Source organism: Lissotriton helveticus, chromosome 3_1, assembly GCF_964261635.1.
Source record: "Lissotriton helveticus chromosome 3_1, aLisHel1.1, whole genome shotgun sequence".
Lineage (NCBI taxonomy): Eukaryota > Metazoa > Chordata > Amphibia > Caudata > Salamandridae > Lissotriton > Lissotriton helveticus.
The window spans coordinates 1684280115-1684304791 of NC_136061.1; the positions used below are offsets into that span (position 1 = coordinate 1684280115).

The 24677-nt window shown below is 44.7% G+C and overlaps 1 protein-coding gene across 1 annotated transcript in view; it reads right to left on the bottom strand.

Annotated features, from left to right (window-relative positions):
- Positions 1-227: 227 nt before the first annotated feature.
- Positions 228-24677, bottom strand: part of LOC144824297 (von Willebrand factor D and EGF domain-containing protein-like) — an 899901-nt gene continuing 875451 nt past the window's right edge. Inside the window, exons 12-13 of the mRNA XM_078683422.1 lie at positions 10431-10545; positions 228-493 (exon numbers count right to left, since the gene is read on the bottom strand). Of these exons, the coding sequence (XP_078539548.1) occupies positions 228-493; positions 10431-10545 (381 nt within the window). The remainder of the gene's footprint in view (positions 494-10430; positions 10546-24677) is intronic.

The following is a 24677-nucleotide window of genomic DNA, read 5'->3' on the forward strand; positions in this document are numbered from 1 at the left end:
ATGCCAGGAAAAGCACAAATGTTTTGATTATAGGCACGTTGTCTATCTGGATGCTGCACTGCCAAGCGTTCACCTGGTCAAATTATATGTTGATGATTGAGATTTGAACTGAATTCTCACTGCAACTGACGTTTTTCCAATGAATACAATTCTAAGTAATATATTACATTTTCAAGCTTATGCAATGCACACAAACATTAAATTTCACTCAAAAAAGCTACGATATTTTAATCACGTATTACCTCAACGAGGTGTCGGCTCTTGGCATTACACTCGTCTGACACAGTGAATTCAAATAACTGTGATTCGGAAGAATTGGCTTTCCACGCGAGGAGACCAGCAGGGGAGATAGAGGCACCCTGTGGTGCTGATTCCAAGGTAAACAACACAGCTGTTCCTTCAGGATCCATTGCTGATAACTGATAAACAAAATTCTCATTAAAAAATGTCTTCAACTTTCTTGAAGGGGCTTGGAAGACAGGAGCTAGGTGGTCTAGGAAATAAAAACAACAAACAATGTGGCAGTTAAAGCAGAGCTACATTTTCCTGAAATATGTACACACAAAGCTCTACTTATTGCCCAGTATCTGATGAATTCACGTGGCCGCCCACTGCAATATACATTTGGGGAGATATCGACTGAGACAAAATGTTCACAATAACTCCATAATACATATTTTATTGATTTTGTAAAATCTACTTAGTCCCCTGAAATGAGTTTCTGAAAAGCCATTTATATTATGAAATGATAAAATGTTCTCCACTTATATTTTGAACAGTTAATCAGGTTAGTAAAGGGCAATTGAACTTTCCTGAATAAGAACTCCTGAATTACTCAAATAAACACATTGTTTTGTCAATTAGTTCAGTAATGGATCATGTTGTATGCTTATTGTACTTAACTTTGCTTGAATACATTTTGCCACAATGTGTTTTGTGCATTCTGCAGTCTAATATACACACTTCCTCGAAAAATGCATGCAAACATACAGACAGCAGGGTAATTAATTACTGTGTGCCGGAAACTTTGAAACGCTTGGGGCATAAAGACCGGCCCTAATTTAAAAGTAACAAGTGGTGTAAAAAACTAATCCAACGTTCTCTTCAGTTTTGGGAGATTGAGGGCGATTTTAATTTTAAGATAAATGTGAAAATCTTCACCAAATAGCACATTTTTAACTGAATTTTTCCTATTCTTTCTACTGTTTTCCAATGCTTAAAATGATCGTTCTCAAAACGTTTGACACAATAAATAGAAAATATTAAAGAAATAGTAACCTTAAAAAGGCAGTGCACTATTCCCAAAATTATTTTTTGTCAGATGTATTATGATTTAAAAAAAATAAAATAAATGTCGAGTGCCCGAACCAAGCCTCTCTCAACAATTCGGAGTTATCCGTTGTTTTCATCCTTTACCAATTTAAACTTGTTGAGGGTCGAGGAAAAAGACATCGCATTATGAATATCATTCTTAAGATGGCTTTCGTGTCACAGTGAGATTTATGTTTTGCACTTCCCTAGAACAAAATCTCTCGCAGAACGGCATTAGATCAGAGGGATATGGTCATTCGTTAATTTATGCAGCCCTTTCAATTACAATTTACAAACATTTATCATTAATTTGCATCCTTAATCTGCCCTTCAATCATCCAAGGTTCTGAGCTCAGCCAGGGTTAGCTATTCTTCTTTTCCGTAAAAATAGAGTAAACAATGTAGCCCCCTAATTCACCTTAGCCAAGAGGCCTGATTTAGTGTTTGGTGAGCAGTGCACTCCATCACAAATGCAACAAAATACCCTGCCCACCAAACCCTCTCTCATCCCTGCTCATTTAGAGACGGGCGGACCTTAACTTTCTCAAACCTTCCAATGATGTAGGCATAGCAGCCAAGGTTTCAGATTGCTGTGTGTGACATTTTCATAATTTCAATGTAATTATGAGTAACATTTCAACGATTATAAGTGACACTTTCTCGTGAGCAAAATCAAGCAATGAAGACGAGCGAAACATATAAACATGAGAAATTACACAAATTTGAGCATTGAGAATCTCTGTTAATATATTATGCCATGATGGATTTTATCCCCTTCGCTGCGGGGGATAATTCCCCTGCTGTGCTGGAGGGCAGGGGGGCGCGCACAGCGCCCCCATGCTCTTGACCAGCTCAGCTCGTCATGAGGGACGGCGCTCCGGTGCTCATGACGAGCTGAGCTCATCACAGCTGCACCCGTTCCCGTGGAACGCTCGGCACAGCAGGGGAATTATCCCCGCGTGTGAGCATTCCACGGCTCATGACGAGCTGAGCTCGTCATGAGCACTGGAGTACCGTGCCTCATGACAAGCTCAGCTACTCATGAGCATGGAAGGTGTTAAATACCTTCTAATTAATAATGCTTTTATGATAACTTCCATTTTTAATATTGAACTGCATGAATGATGATGATGATGCTTTTATGATACTTGTTATCGAAATAAACCTATCTGACTGACTGACTGAAACTCTAAGAGCTTAAAACTGCTGCAAAGCACCAGCAATGGAAGGACACTAACCAGAAGCAGACTGTGCGATATTTTAACAAGAGTAAACCAAGCAATAGCTTTGATGTAAAGAGAAAAACATCTTAAACGTGCTTCTTTGGTGAAAAACTTCTAAAAATGAAATAGTCACTAACTTAATATTGAGGACACCTCTGATTCTCTGCAACACCACTAGGCCGGGTCTAGCGCCAATTGGCCCCTGCTCCTTTATCCAAAGAGTATTCGAAGATGGGTGGTACAATTAAAGTTCTATCTGAAACCATTTGCACAGTCTGTGGCACTGAGACCAACCACCATGCGGCAGCTAAATACCATGGCTCATTGGCTGGAAGATCTGTGCATTTCTACCAATGTCAAATACTAGCTTAACCTGATTAGGCTCTTCTGTGTAGGATGTATGACGTTACAACACATACTTTTACAACGCCTACCTTTACAACGCATTTTTTACAATGCAACATCCATTACAACGCATTCCATTACAACGCATGCATTTACAACGAATATTTAAAAACTACCTTTACAACGCATTCCATTACTTCGCATACTACCTTTACAACGCATACCATTACAACGCATAACATTACATTGCATGTAAGGTAAGTATTGGATAGTGTAGGGGTAAAAATTACTATTCTAACTCCAGGGGGTGCAACAGTAGGGTAAGTGTTGGATAGTGTAGGGGTAAAAATTACTATTCTAACTCCAGGGGGAGCAACAGTAGGGTACGTGTTGGATAGTGTAGGGGTAAAAATTACTATTCTAACTCCAGGGGGTGCAACAGTAGGGTAAGTGTTGGATAGTGTAGGGGTACTATGTGTTGTAATGCTATGCGTTGTAATGGTATGCGTTGTAATGACTGCGTTGTAATGGCATGCGTTGTAGTGGTGTGCATCGTAGTGTCATGCGTTGTAATGGTTGCGTTGTAAATGCATGCGTTGTAATGGATGTTGCGTTGTAAAAGTTTCGTTGTAATGGTAGTGCGTTGTAAAAGTTGCGTTGTAAAGGTTGTTTCCCTTCTGGGTATATACGTATTGCATTTGCATTAATCACATTTCACCAATTGTGGTTGGTATGTGCTTATTTACATTCTTCTTATTCTACATCTAGTATTTGTTCATAATCTTAAACGCGCCCCATATAAATCATGGTGAAATGTGTGGTATTGTGTAAAGTTTCCGGAAAACACAGCTGGCTTGCTAAATAAGGCCAGCAAATCCCTTTACTTTTGTCCTTCTACAGGATCAGGCAGGTTCAGTCAGGAAAACCCACCATGAGGACCAAAGGCACTTAATTGTGAGGCAAGTGTAAGCTGGACGTTCTGGTACCTAACCCACGTGCAGTTCAATTCTTACTCTAAATAGCCACGCAAAGTAGGTCAATGCACCTGGGACAACCCAAAATTAGCCTGGATCACTTTTTTGTTTTATAAAGTTTTTTTTAACCCCTTCCATGCTGGGCCGATTCCGCCGCTGTGCGGTACACAAACGAACAAGGCGGGGCCGTGACGAACCCCAGCCGTCACCAGCACACGAGCACCGTGGAGCGTGACGGCTGGGGTTCGTCATCAGCATGGAAGGGGTTAATATACTGTGAACTCGATACTAAGGTATTGGAGCGCTTTACACGAGCACCAATTACATTACATAAGGGAACATTCATTTTTGTTTTTTCTTCCAGTCCACACGAGCTGCAAAGGTGTGGTTTATGCTGGAATCCAAAGTTCTCATAAAGGAGATATCTGACGCCTCTGGTAAGTGTAAAAGAGGAGCTAGTATTGTCTTCATAAATGTGTCCTTTCAAATATCCCCTTTTAAAGAGAAAGTATGGCAAACAGACACACATAATGTGTTGCACAGGCCATGATCTGCTGAAAGCTTATCAAGGCTATCACCTAATCCATGCAGTTTCCTTTGACATTTGTAGTTTTGCTTTTTTTCCTAATTAACTATATGATTAATTATAGACAGAAGTACAAATCTTACATGCACAGGAAACATGATTGGAACTGGGAAATTTGAGAGTTCCTACATCCGCGGCTAATTCCTATCTATACCTTAATTGACATATCCCCAGCACCCGTGCACCAACCACCACCCGATTTAACTACCTTTATAGCCTTCGATGTGTTGTTTACAGCAGTCAAACTCCGTCATCCTGCCACTGTCTTGAATGTGACTGCCTCCATGATCTCCAAAACACCGGGTACACGTGTGGGCCGGGTGCTGTGGACTAAAATGTGCTACTCTGGCTTGTGGCGGTTGGCTCGTCAAGGAAAATCAAAGCTGCATCTTTCCTGTCAGTCTGCCTATGGCACCGCACGCGTGTTAACTGTGGGGCAGAGGCCTTTCCAGAAAAGCAGGCAAGACGCCGCCTCCCGGTTCCACGAGAGGCTGCGGGCACGCACCGTCTGCTGGATCAGATTAATTGGTTTGACAGGAGAACACTGTGACACATCACCTGATAGGCTCCTTAACTTTAGGGTATTTTCACCAGTCAGGCAGAGAGTTTGTTTGATCAGAGTTAGTAGACTCTGTAAGTGTTTTATAGCAAGGACAGCATGATGCACGGCGGCCATAATGAGAGAGAGAGTCACTGGTCGATGCCGGCCTCCCGCCGGTTCAACAACGGGTATACATGTATGCGCAGACAGCAGCGCACCAGGACGTGACTCTCAGATTCGAGTCCCCTGACACTTCTGACCACCCTCACTTCCTTCCTCCTGTGTTCCAGGACGTGACAGAGGTATAGGTCACATCTAGATAATCCCCCCCACGGTGCCACAGCCAGTAGCAACCACTGCTGGGGGCAGGCCACGCACCGGGTCTGGTAATTCGGCAGTGTAAATCAGTGACTGACTGCCGGGGGATGGAAATATGAAGCCAGGCAGCAGGGAATATTTGTAATATTGTAGCACTCTCAGCCAGAGCTGAGCAGACAAGATCTTTAACTGTTTATTAACTGAGCCAGCTTCTGGCCAGTCTCCGGGGAGTTGCAGAGCCTGGCACACAGGTGTCACAGGCGCGTGCGTGCGCGCTAGCACCCTGGTGTAGCCAGTTTCAGAGTGGCATTACAAATGTGTGACAATGCATTTCAGTGCGGTGATGCTGAACACCATACTGAAATGCGTTAGAGTCACACCTGATGCATAATACTTGGCTGGCCTGAGTAGGGGCCTTGAGAGGAAAGACAATTCGACACCAGTCCGATTTAGGGCACATGTTGTAATGCCATGTTTCCTATCCATCACTGCAATGAAAAGTTACCTGGTGAAACATGCTTTGTAATTTACTGACATATGCGGAATTCAGTGCGGTGTGTCATGGTCCATTTCTGAGTTATAATTGGAAAAGGACATATATACTGGACTTGGTAAATAGCGCATCCAGCATTGGTATATGAAGGGGTTGGTTAATAGCCAAACATACGCTTTGGCACACACTTTGGGGGTTTATGTGCTTTCTTGTGAAACATTTTCTTGTCTATGTCAAAGGGAAAATATGGATGAATATGTGCTATGGTCTTTCCTGTATATGAATATTTTTGTCTACTTAAATGTGATTTTCATTAAAAAAATGTATCTTGTCTTCTTTAGGATAACTGATATATTTGCATCAACACACTTGATCTGCACTACTAAAAAACTTTTTAAAACCGATGACTGGAATGGATATGATCTTCCAAGAGGAAGTCTTGGCTAGGGGGATTCCTCTTCTTGATACAAACAAAAAGGTGGTGTGCACCACATCAGCAATGCATATTTTCCATTTTACCATAGAAAGAGGGTTAAGGGCATGCAATGGACGATTTCCCTCAGACATTGAATGCTCTAATACCTTCTCCAGAGGAACTACCACTTCCTGTATTGACTATGTGATGATAAGTATAGCACACTGGGACCATATTCAGGATTTTAAAATCGATAAAAGAGGTGAGAGTGATCACTTCCCATTATGGTTAGATCTGTCAGGGATCAGGCCAGCTAGACATTCAATTTATTCAATAAACCAGAGGGAAGAGAATAGACATCCATTAGTCAGTAATAACGGGAGATCAGTTAAATGGCCAACAATATTAGATCAGGTGGAGCCCATTAGCATTATATACAACGACTTCTGTGACCTCCTAACAGCTTATGTGGAGTCAAGCTCGTGGCCCACACCCTTCACCCAAATCCATCAAAGAATGGCGGAGATTATAAAAATTAATTTAACCAAAATCCAGAGGGGTAAAAATAAATCCAGATCAAGGCCACAGCCCTTGAACTCCTGGTTTAATAAGGAATGTGCAACAGCCAAACGTAGACTCCTTGGAGCTCTCAAATCTGAAAATATAATTCAGATTAGAATTGAAAGAACAGAATATAAAAAAGTGCGGAAGATAGCCTTGTGGAACTGGGAGGACACAAGCTAGCATGATCTCATATTAGCTGCAAAAGTCAGAGATAGGTTTACGTTCTGCAAAATAATAGATCGGGGGAGCAAAGGGAACAAGGCGATTACTGATCACTTTTTAGACCCCTCCATATGGCACAGACACTTTTCTAGCCTTTATGCTGCACCAGACGTGCCCGCTACAGACTTGCTTGTTCTTAATGAAGAGCCCCAGTTGACAGCACAAACTGTACCTCAGCAATTTAGTTTAGAGGATAGCGCTCAAGCTATAGCTACTATTAAATCAGCAAAGGCGCCCAGCCCAGATAATATCCTTGGTGACCTTTTAAAATATGCTCCAGACGTGTGGGTTCCGTATGCGAATCAACTATGCGATGCAATAGCCAGGGGAGAGCCCATACCAGAATCCTGGAAGGGGGCTGAGATAGTCCCCACTTATAAAAAAGGGCAATAGGGAGGAGCCAGCCAACTACAGGCCTATAAGCCTGATAGATATTATTCAAAAGGTGTTTGCCAAACACATCTTGGCTAAGTTAAACAATTGGATGATAGATGAAAACATACTCTCACCCTGCCAGGCTGGCTTCAGACAGAAAATAAGCACAATCGATCAAGTCTTCAGACTTTTAAGCGTAGCCTGGAAGTATACTAAGCTAAAACAGGGACATTTATATGTGGCTTTCATTGATTTGAAAGCAGCTTTTGATTCTATTCCAAGAGATCTCTAATGGAAATCTTTACAGGACCATGGAGTGCCAGACGAAATTTTAAATCAAATTATAAGACTACATGTTGGAGACTATGCCAAGCTACGATGGGGTGCAGGAGGGGAATTAAAAAATGAAATTCAAATCAGGAGAGGAGTGTGCCAGGGCTGTGTCCTGGCACCAACTTTGTTTTTATTACATGTCAATGATATGGTTGAGCAACTGCAATTAGCCTCGCATGATACACCTAAACTTGGAGGCACTCATATCTGTGCCCTTACATTTGCGGACAATACAATTCTATTGTTCCAAACACCCAGGGGTTTACAAAATCTATTCGATAGCCTTAATAACTATTGCAATATTAACAGGTCTCGAGATAAACCCTCACAAACCAAATACATGGCTATTAAACCACACAAACACTTCCAAAAAAGATTAACTTTGAATGGGGTGCCCCTGGAGTTTGTTTCCAACTTTGTATACCTAGGTGTTATACTGGATTCAAAACTCTCATGGAAGCCACAAATAAAAGAGTCAAAAATTATTTTTATGCAAAACTCTATTCCCAATGTGAAGAAACGATATATGACTGTAATTCCTGCTCTGGAAGTTTATAAACCCAGAGCCCAATATGCCACCCTCTATGGATCTGAGCTTTGGGGTGGTGAAAATCTCCAACCTCTAACTGTAGGTGATAATAACATCTTGAGCATGTTCATGTGTCTCCCCAAAAATACCCCAATGATTCCACTTACATACAACATTGGGATAAAAAGGCTGGAACATCTTGCTGTATGGAGGTTATTGGCATATTGGGTCAGAATTTGGACAACTGTGGACTTAGAGACCAACAGACAGACCCTGAATGAGTTATTAGATATGGATGTACATGTTACTTTTCCTTTGTTGGCCCATATTCGAAAAGGGCTCAGTGATTTAGGTCTAAACAGGTATTGGGTAAATACGAGCCTGCTGATTCCTGAATTAAAGAGAGAGATCAAGTATATTTTTGGGGATTTTATCTTGCACAAAGTCACTTTAAACCCCGAGTTAGGGAGACTCACTACCCAATTCTTGTCTTTTAAAATGATCCAAAGCTTTGAGCCCTTCCTAGATGAAATTGAACCGCAACTAGCAAAGACACTCTATATGAAATTCAGATACAAGACACTTCAGTCAAATGTCTTTACAGTTAAATGGGCAAAGCCTCAACTGAAATTAAGGTGTTCCAAATGTACATTATGCTCATTCGGTGCAAATGAAGATATTGGGCATGTTTTATTCTTCTGTACGGCTTACGTAAACCCCAGACGTAAATCGATTAAGCCATTGTGTAAAAGGTTGAATACCAGAAGCTATTTAGAGATGCTTAGAATATTAAAAACAGATAGCTCATAACTTATTGTATTAGATATCAGCAAAGTTTTAACAGCCGCCAGTTAGATAAGGAAAAAGAAAGGGCAAAATTTTTACATTCTTTTAATGTAAACACACTATACACATTGCTGCACTGATTGCTCGCTTATCCAATAATTGAATTAATGGTACAGCATATGTTGAGATAAAGGAAAATAGTATGAACGTTTTTATTGTGAACTAGGCTAGGATTTACTTATTTTACCTTCATTTTTCATTAACGCAGGCACAGGTATGGGCTAATTGAACAAGCATTTGCACTTTGTATCTACAACATTTCTAGTTGAGGTATGATCTTTAGTACCATGTTAAAAATGGGAAATTCGAATTGTTTACATTTTTTGCACTTTAGTTTTTGTTTTAAAACTATTCTTGTGCTAGTTAGAATATTATTACAATGTTTTTAAATATGTGTTTGAAATGCTTTAATGATTCTTTGAATCAAATAAAGAGATTTTGAATTGAATATTTAAAAAAGTATAGCAAATATTGCAAAGCATAAAATCTGTTAAGTATGGAAACATATAAAAAATAACCGTAAGCCTCCTTCTTTTGCTGGACAGGTTGTTCCTACAAAACTCAACCAAGAAACAACAAATTTGGGGACATATTTACAAGCGTGGCACCACAAGCACTTTGGCTGCGGCACTTTCAAAACACAGGAATGCGACATATTTACAATAGTATTTTGCATTCCTGTGCTTTTCCCTGCACTGGTGCACAAACACCTGCCAATGCGCCGGTCCAGGCACCCGTGCACCATGGTGCAAGAATGTCTATGTCATGAGGAGATTGGTTTTTTGCAGCAAGGGGCACCTTCCTGCACAAAAACAATCAATAGAGGCGTTTTCCTCTTTCAATGCGTGCTGTAGAATGCAGCATGCATTGAAGGAGAAAAAAAACGAGGAGAAATGACAACTTATCTCCTAATTGCGCCTCGCTACACCAGGGTGGTGAAGCATTCTGATGCATTTTCAGGTATACGATTCCTCATAAATCTGGAAATGTGTGTGGTTCCATGGGTGTTGAGTGGGAACACCCACAGCAACACCCATGCAATGCCCCTTTCACGCAAAGTGCTGCGTGTAAAGGGGCCGTATTTACAAGGACAGGAAAGTTATGCAGGGTGGCTTTTCCTGTCCTTATAAACACGTGGCAGTGAAATGCGCTGCTGGTGCACCATAAAAAGTGACGTACGGGTGGCGTAAGGGGCTTGTATATATGCCCCTTGCTGTTTGCCTGGACCATTCCAGACCATTCTTAATTCGGTTGCCATCATCATATTCCTTTGTATGTTTGCAAGAGAACAAAGGTGAAAGAAATCTGATTCTTAAACAATAAACAATAAACCTCAATCGGATTTCAATTCTTACTTTGTTTAATAGACCATGTGAATCTGGAAATCGTGGGTTCGCACAAGAGACATGGACTAGAAGGGCTTGATTCTCCTTCTCCGTAACACAACCCGTTGATCATGCATGCCTTTTCCTGTAACAAATCACACATTAAGGCATTAATGTGGGATGAAGAATACACTCAACTGTCCTACAGTGATGAAGAAAGACAATATATACCTGTTAAAATAATAGTATTTTCCTATACAGAGAAGGTGAACAATAATACTCACAGAGGCCCAGATTTTGCATTCTACTAGTGAATAATTGCTGGTTTGTTGATAGTCATCTCAATTAAAGCTGCAGTGCTTTATTCAATTTCGGGGCACTTATCCTCCAGATTGTCCAGAACTAATCGTAACATATCCCTTCTAAATATGAGAACCCTGTGCTAATGCATGTGACCCAAACAACCCCTGAAGGCCAGATCGTAGCTGCGGGGGGGGGGCACAGAGGAATGATGAAACGAGTGACTAAGAGAGAGGAAAGTAAGAGACTAGACAGAAGAAATGAACACACGGCTAGTTGATTCAGTGGTCTTTCCCCAAGTGCCAGTATCTCAACATCTTGGGCAATAGTTCATAGAGCATAATTTTTGTTTGAGCTTCTGGCCAGCAGGTAGGAGAGGAGGGATCAAGCTCAGTAATGCAGTGGCAGAAAAAGAAAGGAAGTAGAATGTTGCAAGGTGAGTGGGGATATTGTTAAGGACTTTACATAATAGGGTCTTAAAGATTGTAGCAAACTTTGTAAGAGCCCTTTGGCAGACTGTGTAGATCCTGCGGTATGGAACCCCTCTTCATAGTGTCCGGAATCACACCAATGGTGCACCATGGTGAGAGTAGGATGGATTCTTGTTACACCAGGTACTGTGATTCTTCAAAGTGAGTAGCATAAAAGTTAAAAGGAAAAGCATAATAAATAGTTTATAAAAGAACCGGGTCTAGCACATCACTCAAGTCTTCACTTTATCTTGTAACTAGCAGCCCGTCCCGACGTTGTCCGGGTATGAATTGCTGCCGGCCAGGAGTATAATATTTTGTAGGATTTCGTTTTGATAGCATTTCTTATCTGTGACAGGCCTGTGAAACGCTCCGATTCACAGTGCACTGCTGATGCACTTAAGAGTGCGCGTTCAGTAGTGTGTGAACTCGAGTTTCCCTACTTTATTTTTCCTTGCAATATTATATAGCGCAAACTCGACAACATGGCATGAGCACAATTTACATTACAGAAGAACACATTCATTTGTGGTAGGGACGGGGAGACATAGCGATTTGCCTGGAATCACAGGATATTGAGCTGATGCCGAGATTCGAACGTAGCTCCCCAGCTCTAAAGTTCGCAATTCTAGAACTTGTGGCGGGAGGTGGGTCTAAAAGTGTATGTCGGTGCTGGCAATCAATGAGAGAGACCTATGCATTTTTCATATGGGTGGTGAAAAATTATGAGTATGTTGCTGGAGATGTGGGCCGCCGTGCCACCAATGTACTTACCGGGGGAGGGTAAACACCCATTATTCCACAACTTTCTTTCCGCATACCATCACTCCGCATACTTTTATTAGGAAGGTACCATGACTCCGCAATGCCATTATAACGCATGGCATTACATTTTATATGCTTTTACCACGCATACATTTACAACGAAATTCGTTGTAAATGCATGAATGGTAAAACCATGTTTTTTTTTAATGTTTGGATAAGGTAAGTATGGGTATAGGGGGTATATGTTTTGGGGTACTGAGGTATATGTTTTGGGGTGTTTGGGTATTTTAAGAGTTCAGATAGAGTTTTGGGTTATGGGGTACAGGGGTAGTTTTGATAGGTATGGGTTTTGGGGTACAGGGGCATATTTAGGGTTCAGGGCTAGGTTTGGGTTTTGGGGTATAGGGGTATTTTTAGGGTTCAGGGGTAGGTTTGGGTTTGGGGTACAGGGGTATTTTAAGGGTTCAGGGCTAGGTTTGGGTTTTGGGGTACAGGGGTATTTTTAGGGTTCAGGGCTAAGTTTGGGTTTTGGGGTACAGGGGTATTTTAGGGTTCAGGGGTAGGTTTGGGTTTTGGGGTACAGGGGTATTTTAAGGGTTCAGGGCTAGGTTTGGGTTTTGGGGTACAGGGGTATTTTAGGGTTCAGGGGTAGGTTTGGGTTTTGGGGTACAGTGGTATTGTTAGGGTTCAGGGCTAGGTTTGGGTTTTGGGGTACAGGGGTATTTTTAGGGTTCAGGGCTAGGTTTGGAATTTGGGGTACAGGGGTATTTTTAGGGTTTAGGGATAGGTTTGGGTTTTGGGGTACAGGGTATATTTATAGGGTTAGGTTAGTGTTTAAGGGTGTTGGGGTATTTTAAGGAGTAAGGGTGGGTTATGATTATGGGGTGCAGGGGTATTAAAGGGAGCAGGGTGGGATTAGCACACGATATGAGACATGGCATGAAGTGCGGAACGTACCACACGCCCCCAGCGTTTGTCACGCCCCCAGCACACGCCCACAGCACAACGCAGACATGCCCACGAGGGACTACTTTGCTGGCACGCTTCTTTTACCTTTTAAATGTATATAGTGGGTGTCTGCATAGCCTATGTCCTTCTGCTGCAACTGCCCTTTCCAACGCTGTATTGGGTGTTGTGATTGATGCTGTGGTTCATGAGATTACCCGCCTCAAAGGTTTGGGCTCTCTCTTTATTATATTAGTATGGATAAGGACTGCCTTGTAACCACTGTTCCCTCTAGGCCGCACGCGCGCGCGCGCACCTTCCCTGACGTCAGCGCGCACCACCTAGCGTGGAGCGCGCATACAGGACGTCGCGGGAGAGAGTCGCTCCGCCCGCCGCTTTTAAAAGGCGACCGGCGCGAACATGAGGCACTTTTGTATGTGGTGGCGGGGGGCGTGAGGAGTGCGGAGTGCAGGTAAGGAGGCACGGGGGGCTGGTGGCGATTATGGTGTTTGCAGACTGTGGCCTTTTGTTTAAATATTGCTGACAATCAGAGCCCCTTCACGGGCTCCGATTAACAGCAATACTTAAACAAAATGCCACAGTCTGCCAAGCGCTTTACTAACAAAAGCGTAGACACTTTCCAAACACGGCGTGTACTTTAGCACACGATGTGTTTGGAAAGTGTCTACGCTTTTGTTAGTAAAGCCCGGGGCAGACTGTGGCATTTTGTTTAAGTATTGTTGTTAATCGGAGCCCGTGAAGGGGCTCTGATTGTCAGCAATATTTAAACAAAAGGCCACAGCTGTTGGGGAAACGAGCAGAACAGAAGGGACACAGGACAGAAAGGCACAAAAATGAGACAGAAAGGCACAAAAACGAGACAGAAAGGCACAAAAACGAGTGGGACACAGGACATAAAGGCACAAAAATGAGACAGGAAGGCACAAAAACGAGTGGGACACAGGGCATAAAGGCACAACAAAGAGTGGGACAGAGGACAGAAGGGCACCAAAAACAATGGGACAGAGGGCAGAAGGGCACCAAAAACAATGGGACAGAGGGCAGAAGGGCACCATAAACGAGTGGGGCAGAGGGCAGAAGGGCACCAAAAACGAGTGGGGCAGAGGGCAGGAGGGCACCAAAAACGATGGCGCAGAGGGCAGAAGGGCACCAAAAACGAGTGGGGCAGAGAGCAGAAGGGCACCAAATATAATGGGACAGAGGGCAGAAGGGCACCAAAAACGAGTGGGGCAGAGAGCAGAAGGGCACCAAAAACGAGTGGGGCAGAGGGCAGGAGGGCACCAAAAACAATGGGGCAGAGGGCAGAAGGGCACCAAAAACAATGGGACAGAGGGCAGAAGGGCACCAAAAACAATGGGACAGAGGGCAGAAGGGTACCAAAAACGAGTGGGGCAGAGGGCAGAAGGGCACCAAAAACGAGTGGGGCAGAGGGCAGGAGGGCACCAAAAACGATGTGGCAGAGGGCAGAAGGGCACCAAAAACGAGTGGGGCAGAGGGCAGAAGGGCACCAAAAACGAGTGGGGCAGAGGGTAGGAGGGCACCAAAAATGATGGGGCAGAGGGCAGAAGGGCACCAAAAACGAGTGGGGCAGAGAGCAGAAGGGCACCAAATGCAATGGGACAGAGGGCAGAAGGGCACCAAAAACAAGTGGGGCAGAGAGCAGAAGGGCACCAAAAACGAGTGGTGTAGAGGGCAGGAGGGCACCAAAAACTATTGGGCAGAGGGCAGAAGGGCACCAAAAACAATTGGACAGAGGGCAGAAGGGCACCAAAAACAATGGGACAAAGGGCAGAAGGGCACCAAAAACGAGTGGGGCACAGGGCAGAAGGGCACCAAAAATGAGTGGGGCAGAGTGCAGGAGGGAACCAAAAACGATGGGGCAGAGGGCAGAAGGGCACCAAAAACGAGTGGGGCAGAGAGCAGAAGGGCACCAAATACAATGGGGCAGAGAGCAGAAGGGCACCAAATACAATGGGACAGAGGGCAGAAGGGCACCAAAAACGAGTGGGGCAGAGGGCAGGAGGGCACCAAAAACGAGTGGGGCAGAGGGCAGGAGGGCACCAAAAACGATGGGACAGAGGGCAGAAGGGCACCAAAAACGAGTGGAGCAGAAGGGCACCAAAAACGAGTGGGGCAGAGGGCAGAAGGGCACCAAAAATGATGGGACAGGGGGCAGAAGGGCACCAAAAACGAGTGGGGCAGAAGGGCACCAAAAATGAGTGGGGCAGAGGGCAGAAGGGCACCAAAAAACGAGTGGGACAGAGGGCAGAAAGGCACAAAAAACGAGTGGGACAGAGGGCAGGAGGGCACCAAAAACAAGTGGCATTTGGTGCCGCAGACACGCGAGGTTCGGTTCCTGGCGCACATAGCCATGGTTGCAGCACACAGAGACCCTCCACTGCCGCACACAGAGGAAAAAAATTAGAGGGAACATTGCTTGTAACACCACTATACTTTCAGCTTGACAAGGACTGATGTTAACATTTCAGAAATGTTCATAACAGGGTAGGTGTGCATGGTGCAGGACCCTGACAGTTTCACTCCAGGATTGCTGGGACAAGAAAATGGTGGTAGCTTAGCAGCAGTGTCTCCAACTCACAGAGTGTTATCAAATTGCTAGATGAGATAAACTTTGTGTAGTGCAGTGTACAATGTCTTTATTGTTTCATGATCACTGTTAGACCTGACATCCTTGGCATGATACACCCCCAAACGTTTTGCATTCAGTCTTCCTGTTTTACTGAATTTGTTTTTTTATTTGGCATGCGACTCTGTACACTTTACCTCTGCTAACCCATGCTAAAGTGATGGTGCTGTCTCCATCAAATATGGTAACATTGGCTTACGCCTCATTGACACACATAATTTACTAGTAAATGTCACTACATGTACCCAAGGCCAGCAAGTTCAATTATTCTACTAGCTGGTCTGCAGCACTCATTGTGCCACGCACTAAAGTACCCTTTTAAAACATGTCTCATGCCTGTCACTGCAACCAGCAGTACAGTTTTGAACTGCTATTTCGACTTTGCAAAATAAACCTTTTCCCTGGCCTAAACCTTCCTTTTTAACACCTTATAAGTCACTCCTAAGGTTAGTCCTAAAGGCTCATAAGGCAGTGTGCACTATATTTAAAATGTAGGACATGTGTACTTAGGTTTACATGCCCTTGCAGTGAAAAACTTCTAAAGTTGTTTTTCATTTTTCTAAGGCCTATCTCTCCCATTGACTAACACTAGGTTACCTTATTACAATTAATAAGTGATAACTTTGGAGTAGGTGCAGATAGCTACTAGTGGACAGTAAGTTAACTCACCCCAAGAAGCTTGCTGAGGAGGCAGACCTCTGGGCTAGCACCATAGTGTCCAAAAAGGTATCTGGGGGTGGACTCCCACAAAGGTGGTCGGGGTTCCCAACAAAATAAATAGGAGTCTCCAAAGGCCCGCAATATTATCACTAAATGAGTGGTGGTTACTAGTTCCAGTCTGATCCTAAGAAGAAGGGGTTCTTTGATCATAAAACAGAGAGGTGTGTACCCAATGTACTGAGTGCTACAAGTATGGGTACTTCAAGGGGGACTACAAAAGGCTTAAGAGGGCATAGCCCTCCACAGGTGGGCAGACACTTGGGTCGGCGAGTGTAGCTCTCAGGGAGGAGGTGGTCTCAGTTAGCTTGGGGGGACAGACAGAGGTGACCCTAGTACCCCCGGGAGATAAAGAAATGGTGACAAAAGCCCACCTGCCTGCAAATACTTAAAAGTATAGGCAGTGGGTCACCATTAATGGGCAACAGGTAGAGGCTCTGCAAGACACAGGAGCCAGCATGACAACTGTAAAGTGTCAGCTAGTATCTACAGAGCAGGTACTGCCAAACATATTCCACCCAGTCGTAGTCACCGACAAATGTGAGAGCCATATACTGGTGGCTCTGGTTCTCCTTAAGTAGCCGGGCCTCAGGTTCTCTGACCGTTGTTGTGAGCCCTAACATGCCTGATTGTTTGCTAGGCAATGATCTGGAGCACACTGCTTTGAAGGAGAGAGAGCTCAGGTCTCACTTGGAGATGATGGGATTGCCTGAATATGTCTGTATGATCTCCACAACCAGATGTATTACTCCTGGACAAGGCCAAAAGCAATCTAGAGGCCAGCCAAGAAGTCATGAAACTCTGGTATGACCCAAAGGCCACTCTGGTGAAATTTCAACCTGGCCAGAAAGTGTAGGTCATGGAACCAGTAGAGCCCAGGGCTCTGCCGAACTGCTGGACTGGCCCATACGAAGCCAAGGAGCATACAGGGGAGGCCACCTACTTGGCGGACCTCCAGATATCTAGGAACGCTCTAAGAGTGCTCCATGTCAACCGAGTTAAGCCTCAGTTTGAGAGATCTAAGTGAGCATGCTCCCTGTGACAGTTTAGGGAGAGGTAGAGGATAGTGAACATCTCCCTGACCTCCTCTCTGTACAGGAACACGATGGGTTAATGCAGGGTTTCAACGTGTCTTTCAACCTGAACGCAGAATGACAGGGTGACTGTTACCATTTGCTGGGACAGTTTGCCTCAGTGTTCTTCCTCAGTCCTGAACTCACACATCTGTGCATCCATGATATTGAAAAGGGGAAACTGGCGCCTGTGAAAAACAACATTTACAGGGTGTCAGACAGGGTAATAGCCAGCATCAAAGAGGAAGTCTCCAAGATGTTGGAATTAGGAGTGATTGAGCCATCTAACAGTCCCTGATCCAGCCCTGTGGTTCTAGTGCCTAATCTTCCCCACTGGGCATCACACCAGAACTATGGTTCTGTGTAGTCTACAGAGGACTCAACTCAGTCTCCAAGACTGATGCCCATGCCATCCCCCGAGCTGATATGATAATTGATTGACTAGGCGATGCAATGAATCCAGGATACTGGCACTTCACTCTGAATGAGGGGTCTGCATTTTCAACACGAGAGGGCCACTTCCAGTTTCAGGTGATGTCTTTGGATTGAAAATTGTGACAGCTACTTTCTAAAGGTTGGTAAACAGTGTTCTGGCTGGTAAGGAGGCATCACGTGCTGCCTACCTAGATGGCATTGCTATCTTTAATTCCACCTGGGAGCAACACCTGAACCTAGCCAGTAAGTAAGTGCCAGATTGGGCAGGGTTCAATGGAGTACCTGGGACACCTAGTAGGTGGGGGCAAGGTGCAGCCCCTCCAGGCCAAGATTTAGACTATCCTGACCTAACAACCACCTACAACCCAGTCAGAAATGAGAACCTTCCTAGGCCTCACAGGTTACTACAGGAGATTTGTTAAGGGTAATGGCACCATTGTTGCCCGCTTAACTGATCTAGCTTTTAAGAAGCAATCCAGATTAGTGATCTAGACAGAGGCCTTCCTCAAAGAAGACATGTGCCCAGCACCTGCATTTGTTGTGCAAAAGGACACTTCAGAGCATGGCATAGCTGTAGTCTTAGCACAGGTAAATGAATAGAGCCCAAACCAACCAATAGCCTTCCTTAGTAGGAGGCTACTTCCACTGGCTACTTCCACTGGAACAGAGGTGGAGTGCCATTGAAAGATAAGCTTTTGCTGCGGCCTGGGCACTGAAGAAGATGAGACCATACATGATTGGGACTCTCTTCCTGGTTCAGTGAGATTACATGCCCTCAGATGGCTTATGTAGAAGAGAGGCGAAAATCCCTATTTGTTGATGTGGTCCATCTCTCTACAGGGAATGGACTTTATGGTGAAACAATATCCGAGGTCAGACCACTCCAATGCTGATGGTCTCTCCTGGTTATTCCACCTTAATGAAGAGAACTCCCAAGGAGGTTGGCAGCTCTCCCAGCTTTCAGCTAGGGGAGGACACTTGTCAGACCTGACAGCCTTAGGGTGGTCTACGCCCCAACTTTTTGCCTAACTTCTCAATTTTTCTGACCTTGCTTTTTCTGGCTTTAGGAGTCTGTGCAGGACAGACTCACAGATTTCAGAGTCCAGGTGTAGAAGCAGGATGGATAGAGGTATTTTATGACCCTGAGACTTCAAATCGGGAGGCAAGCCAGCAAGCCCTTGGAGTCCCTCTGGGTTCAATTGATGCAGGTCCAGTACTTCTCACCCAGGCAGGGGAACAGCAGGAAGCAGGGTAGCACAGTAAGGCAGAAGTCCAGCAAGCAGCAGTCCAGCAGAGTGACAGTCCTTCAGCAGCACAGCTGTCCCTCTTCCAGGCATAGTCTTCACAGGTCCAGAAGTGTACTGAAGTGATGTTTCAGGGGTTACAAACATATTCCCAGTTGTGCCTTTGAAGTGGGGGAGACGTCAACGAAAGGTCTTTGAAGTACACAGAAGTGCCCTGGCTCCAGACTCACTACAGGGGGCTATGCAGCCCTTCGTGGGGAGACAGGATACAGCCTATTCAGGTGTAAGTATGAGACTGTGCCCAGTTCCTCCTTCCCATCTGGCCCAGGATGGACCATGATGATGTGGATGGCCCATCAAGTCACACCTAACCTCACATTGTGTGTCTCTATCTGTTAGAAATGGGATTTCTGGTTTGCTGGGGCAAGCGCCTAAGCCAGGCAGAAACCATCACTCTAGACAGGGCAAGGGAGTTACAAGCCTAAGATAACCCCTTGGTAGCTTGGCACAAGCAGTCAGGCTTATCACATAGGCAATGTGTAAAGCATTTGCGCAACACACACACACAGCAGCGACACACTAGGCACACCACAAAGGAAACGCCACACAAGGTTATGTTAAAATAGCTTTTGTATTATCCATAAACATATTATATCCTAATCACAAATATACACTGTGCCACCTGGCACTAGGCAATACTTTACAGGGGACATATATACACTACAGGGCCAATTGGGCCACTGTCATAACAACACAGCTCAGGTAGCGAAAGTAACCCTTAACTACTGGTAAGGGTACACTCAGCATAAACCTATTATGCATCAATCACAATAGGTAATAGCATCCTGGCATCACCTAGGACAACATATTATGCGAAACATAATAATCCCATTAGGCCCCTCTTAGGCCTGTACCTCATCAACAGGGCATGGTACATTAGGTAAATACATTACGCATAAATCATGAGCATCACAATTACCAATGTAACCTGGTAAGGAGCATTATCCATACATCATCACAATAGCACCAGTGCCCCACCATAACTAGGACACCACACTTGTGAATAAGGCAATATCTAGTAACTGGCAAGGTGCCCTTACATCAAGGCACCACCAGGAGTCCGTAATCACCAGGCCACCATTCTGGGCCCAAGACTCTGCGCGCCTATCCTGGGGAGTACCACAATGTTTGGGTGCTCCTCATTACATGCAGCGGGGGCCTCCATCGAGGTTTCACCCCTTTCCTGCCTCACAAAAACAGCTCCGGTGCCCAGCACAACCAGCGGGGAGGCTACTTCACCCTCCCTGTCTCACCAACAATGGTACCGGTGCGTTGATTTAGTCAAGGCAGCTGCCCTCTACCACTCGGAGCAGCTGCTACTGCAGGGGAATTGAGCCAAACTACCCCAACCTCTCACATGGCCTCCCACCTGAGGTAGGGCTGAGCAGCTCTCTCTTCACGGCCTGGACGCGGGCGAGGTTCACGTCTCCATCCTCCTTTTTTTCCTCTGAGGAGAAGACCACATCCACTGGTCCCCGGTAACGGCCTCAACAAGCATGAGCCGGAGCTTCCCACCCGGCTCCTTGATTGCGGCTCACAGGGCAGAGAGCGTAACCTCCTTTGGCCCCGTCCACAACTCTGATGGATTTCCGACCTCTCCCCTCTCACACGGGAGCTCCGTGCAAGGTCAGACTGACCTCCTGTACTCCGACATTGCCTGGCTTGGAGGGAACTCCTCAGTTGTAGGGACACAGAAGGGGCAGGACGCGGAGCTAAAACATTGCCAGCCTCAGTTTCTCCAGCTTCTTTCCATGAACCCCCTCTCAGTTGGTGTCGGGTCCGGCCGCGCACGCTGCGGTCCCCCGGACTCCTTCACTGTGGCCACACGTGGGGGTCTCCCTTCCTCCACTACATTTGGGCAGACATGCAGGGCTCCCCCCATCATCTAGGGAGCCCCACCTATCAACAAGCCACAACTTTGCTGGAATTCCATGGGCTGCTTTGTCCCTAATCACCCACACTCGCTGGGGTTTAGGGAGGGGGAGCACTCCTCTAGCACAGCTCCTCCCACCGTTAGCAACTCTCTGCCCCTCACTTTCCGCTGTGAGGAGACACATGGGGCTCTCCTCTGCCCCTCTGATAGTCAGGTAACAGCTGCCTGATGATTTTCGCAAAGGGCTGACGATGTGCTGGAAGCAAGAGCCTCCCTTCCTTGAGTTTCAAGGGAACCTAAGAGCACACAACTAAAGAAAGGTAAAGCAATCATGGGAAGTGTGGCTCAGGGGTTAGAGGCAGCAGACCCGGAAGCTGAGATCGGTCCTGGACCAGGGTTCAATTCCCCGCCTCGGCGGGTCTTGGGCTAAAAATTCCACGGACTCGATAATTCTCGCCCCGGTGCCTCCTCGACTCACGGGTTCACACTCTGCGACTCTGGGCAATAGCTTGCTTAATCTCCACAACGGCCCCTCGGGGCGGGATGCCTGACTTTCACTTTGTGGATACCCTGCTATCTCACAGGGGAATACCAGGACGGGTTCCCTAAGCAAGCGCCGGGAAACCCACTGCGGGTAGCTGTGCGCTATATAAGCTCAATTACATTTACATTTACATGGGGTGCTTCAAGCAGCAGGATCCCCCCTCTCTCTCAGGGGTACTGGAGACTCCTGCACTGGGATAGCAGGCAGGCAGGCCAGCACGTCAGGGACCCTCAGTGAAGGTGGCCCAGCAGGCTCAAGATCATAACACCAGGCAAAGTCCAGATGGCGGGTCCTGTTGCCGGCGGCAGCCTTCAAGTAAGCACCCAGCAGCACAACAACTTTTTGTGGGGTCACAGCCCCAATACTTATACCCCTTAGTGTCTTTGTTCTCCCCCTGCAACAGGGTTCTGGGCCCAGTCCAGTCCAGTTCTTGGGGTACTCACACCTTTTTCTAAAGGTGCACCCCCATCCGCTTTGTCAGTGTAGGCCCTGGTCCAAGACATACAACAGGGGGGCAGAGACTCGTTGTGTAAGGCAGGAACAGTCCCATTCACTCCTAGGTGCTACTCCTCCCAGCACTCTGAATGCAGATAGGGCTATTCAGCCTAGTGCTGACTCACCCAGCCCCTGTCACTCGAGAGCCATACATGTAATACACATCAGGCACAAAGACACATAGCACATAGAAATGCCCACTTCCAAAAGTGGCATTTCTAAAATAGTGATAATAAATCTGCGAACACCATTGCCCATAATTTATTACCACTATTCCATACATACCAAACGTGACCACTCTACACCTCTCAGATCAGGAACTACCACTGAAACATTTATCAGGGAATCCCCAATGCATTCCTATGAGAGGGCAGCCTCACAGCAGTGAGAAACCAAAATGGCTGTTTGTCACTACCAGGACATGTCACACAATTAAGGTACATGTCCTATGTTTTACCTACAATGCACCCGGCCCATAGGGCTAGCTAGGGCCTACCTTAGAGGTGACTGACATGCAGTAAAAGAAGGGTCACAGACGTGGCACTCACTTTATGTGCCATGTCTCAGCGGCAACTGCGCGCACAGGCCCTACAATGGTAGTGGCCTGAGAAATGTTTGAAAGGCTACTTTTGTGGGTGGTGCAAGCAACGCTGCAAGCACACCAGTATCATTTAATTTACTGGCCTTGCGTATCTGAGATACTACTTTACAAGAGACTGACATGTGAATTAAATACGCCAAACAGGTGTATGTCAATCTTACCATGTTTACCATAGAGAGCACACACACTGTACACTGGACAGCAGTGCTAAAGAGCCCAGAGTACTAAAACCCCCAACACCATGTCAGAAAAAAGACTAGGAGGATGGTAAAAAGTTCAAGGATAACCCTGCAAAAAGGGGCAAGTCCAACACTGTCTATAGGGAATGCATGTCCAGAGGCATCAGAGGTATCTCTTCACAATTGGGAATTATACTTAAAAGCTGTAATAAGGTAATCTCAATGTTATTAAATGGGAGAGATAGGCCTTGCAGTAGTAAAAAACAAATGTGCAAGTTTTTACTACAAGGGCAGGTAAAAGCTAAAAGTACATGTGGTGTATTTTAAATACATTGCACACTGCGCTCTGGGAATCTTAGAGCCTACCTTAGTAGCGACCTATGTGTATAGAAAGAGAAGGCGTATTGCTAGGTCAAAATAACAGTGTAAACTGCACAGACAGGCTTTGCAATAGCAGGCCTCAACCATGGTTTGAGGGCAACTTAAGTGGGTGGCACAATGAGTGCTGCAGGCCCCACAGTAGCATTTAATTTACAGACCCAGGGACACATGGAGTGCACTTCACTTTGACTTATAAGTAAGTTAAATATGCCAATTGATGATGAGCCAATATTGCCATGTTTAAGGGGAGAAAGCACAAACATTTTAGCACTGCAGCTTTTGCCACCTGACCTCTGACACAATAACGCTGAATCTGGAACCTGGGAGGGTACGGACGAAAAGGAAACACACAAACTGAAATTCAACAAATGTGGTCTACTGAATAACTTTCCCATGCGGTCTCCACTACAGAGGAATGACTACTAGAAAAATAAAAACTCACACATGTGAACTTCAAAGCAACATCCGGAGCAGATGCTATACCATAAAAGTGACTGATCATTTCTTCAGGGAAAGCCACACTACCAATGATATCACATGGGTCATTATAGAGCAGCGGGAGAACAATTCAGGCAGCACACAGAGATTACTATTTGAAAAAGAACAGAGTTGGATATGCTGGTTGTCCAAACAAAAGACCCGGCTGAATGCCAATATCCCCTGGAATTCCAAAGAACTATGATAGGACCTACTTGTTAGTTCCAATGGCAATCAAAAAACCCTCTACGGCATGTATTAAATATATCTAGTAACAATTACGTCCAATAGAGGGGTTAGTGACTTTTTAAATGCTCTGTCCCACAGCATTATAATATATATTATACTGACAGAGACCCCTTTCTAACCAAAGGGATGAGGTACTCTTAATAAGTTGCAAACAAATTCCCTTTGGAAAAGACCTAAAACACATAAACACTGTCACTGCAAACTAAGCAAATATCACATATGTCAAATGAAGTATCACAGCTCCGTGAAATTAAAAGCCTAACACATAAGCTACAGTAGTACAAAATATTTCTTTAATTAAAATCACATACAGGCCATTGAATTGATCCCACACATTTTTTTACAATAATACATTGCATAAACTCCATAAAATTAATAAAACATATGTTGCATCATTTCATAAAAATACAAACACAAATATACGAGAAAACACAATTTCAGACCCCCACATTAGTCATTTACATGGACATATCATCTGATTCGGTGAAAGCATGGTCTGGTTATACTTGTGTTTGTAGAGGATCACTGAAAGAATATCGACTGAAAGAATATCGACTACCCAAAATATCGTTGAGAAAATATCGACTTTACTAAAAACAATGTTTAATTACATTAATATAAAAAATTAATTACTAAAATATAATTAACAATACTTAAAATAACTTTTAATAATTAAATAATTAATGAAAGTAAAAAAATAATTTTTTTTTCATCATATTTCTTAAAACATATATATATAGTAACACAATTTAATTAAATAATAGGCAATATTGTATATGTACCCCAAAAACCAAAACTGAC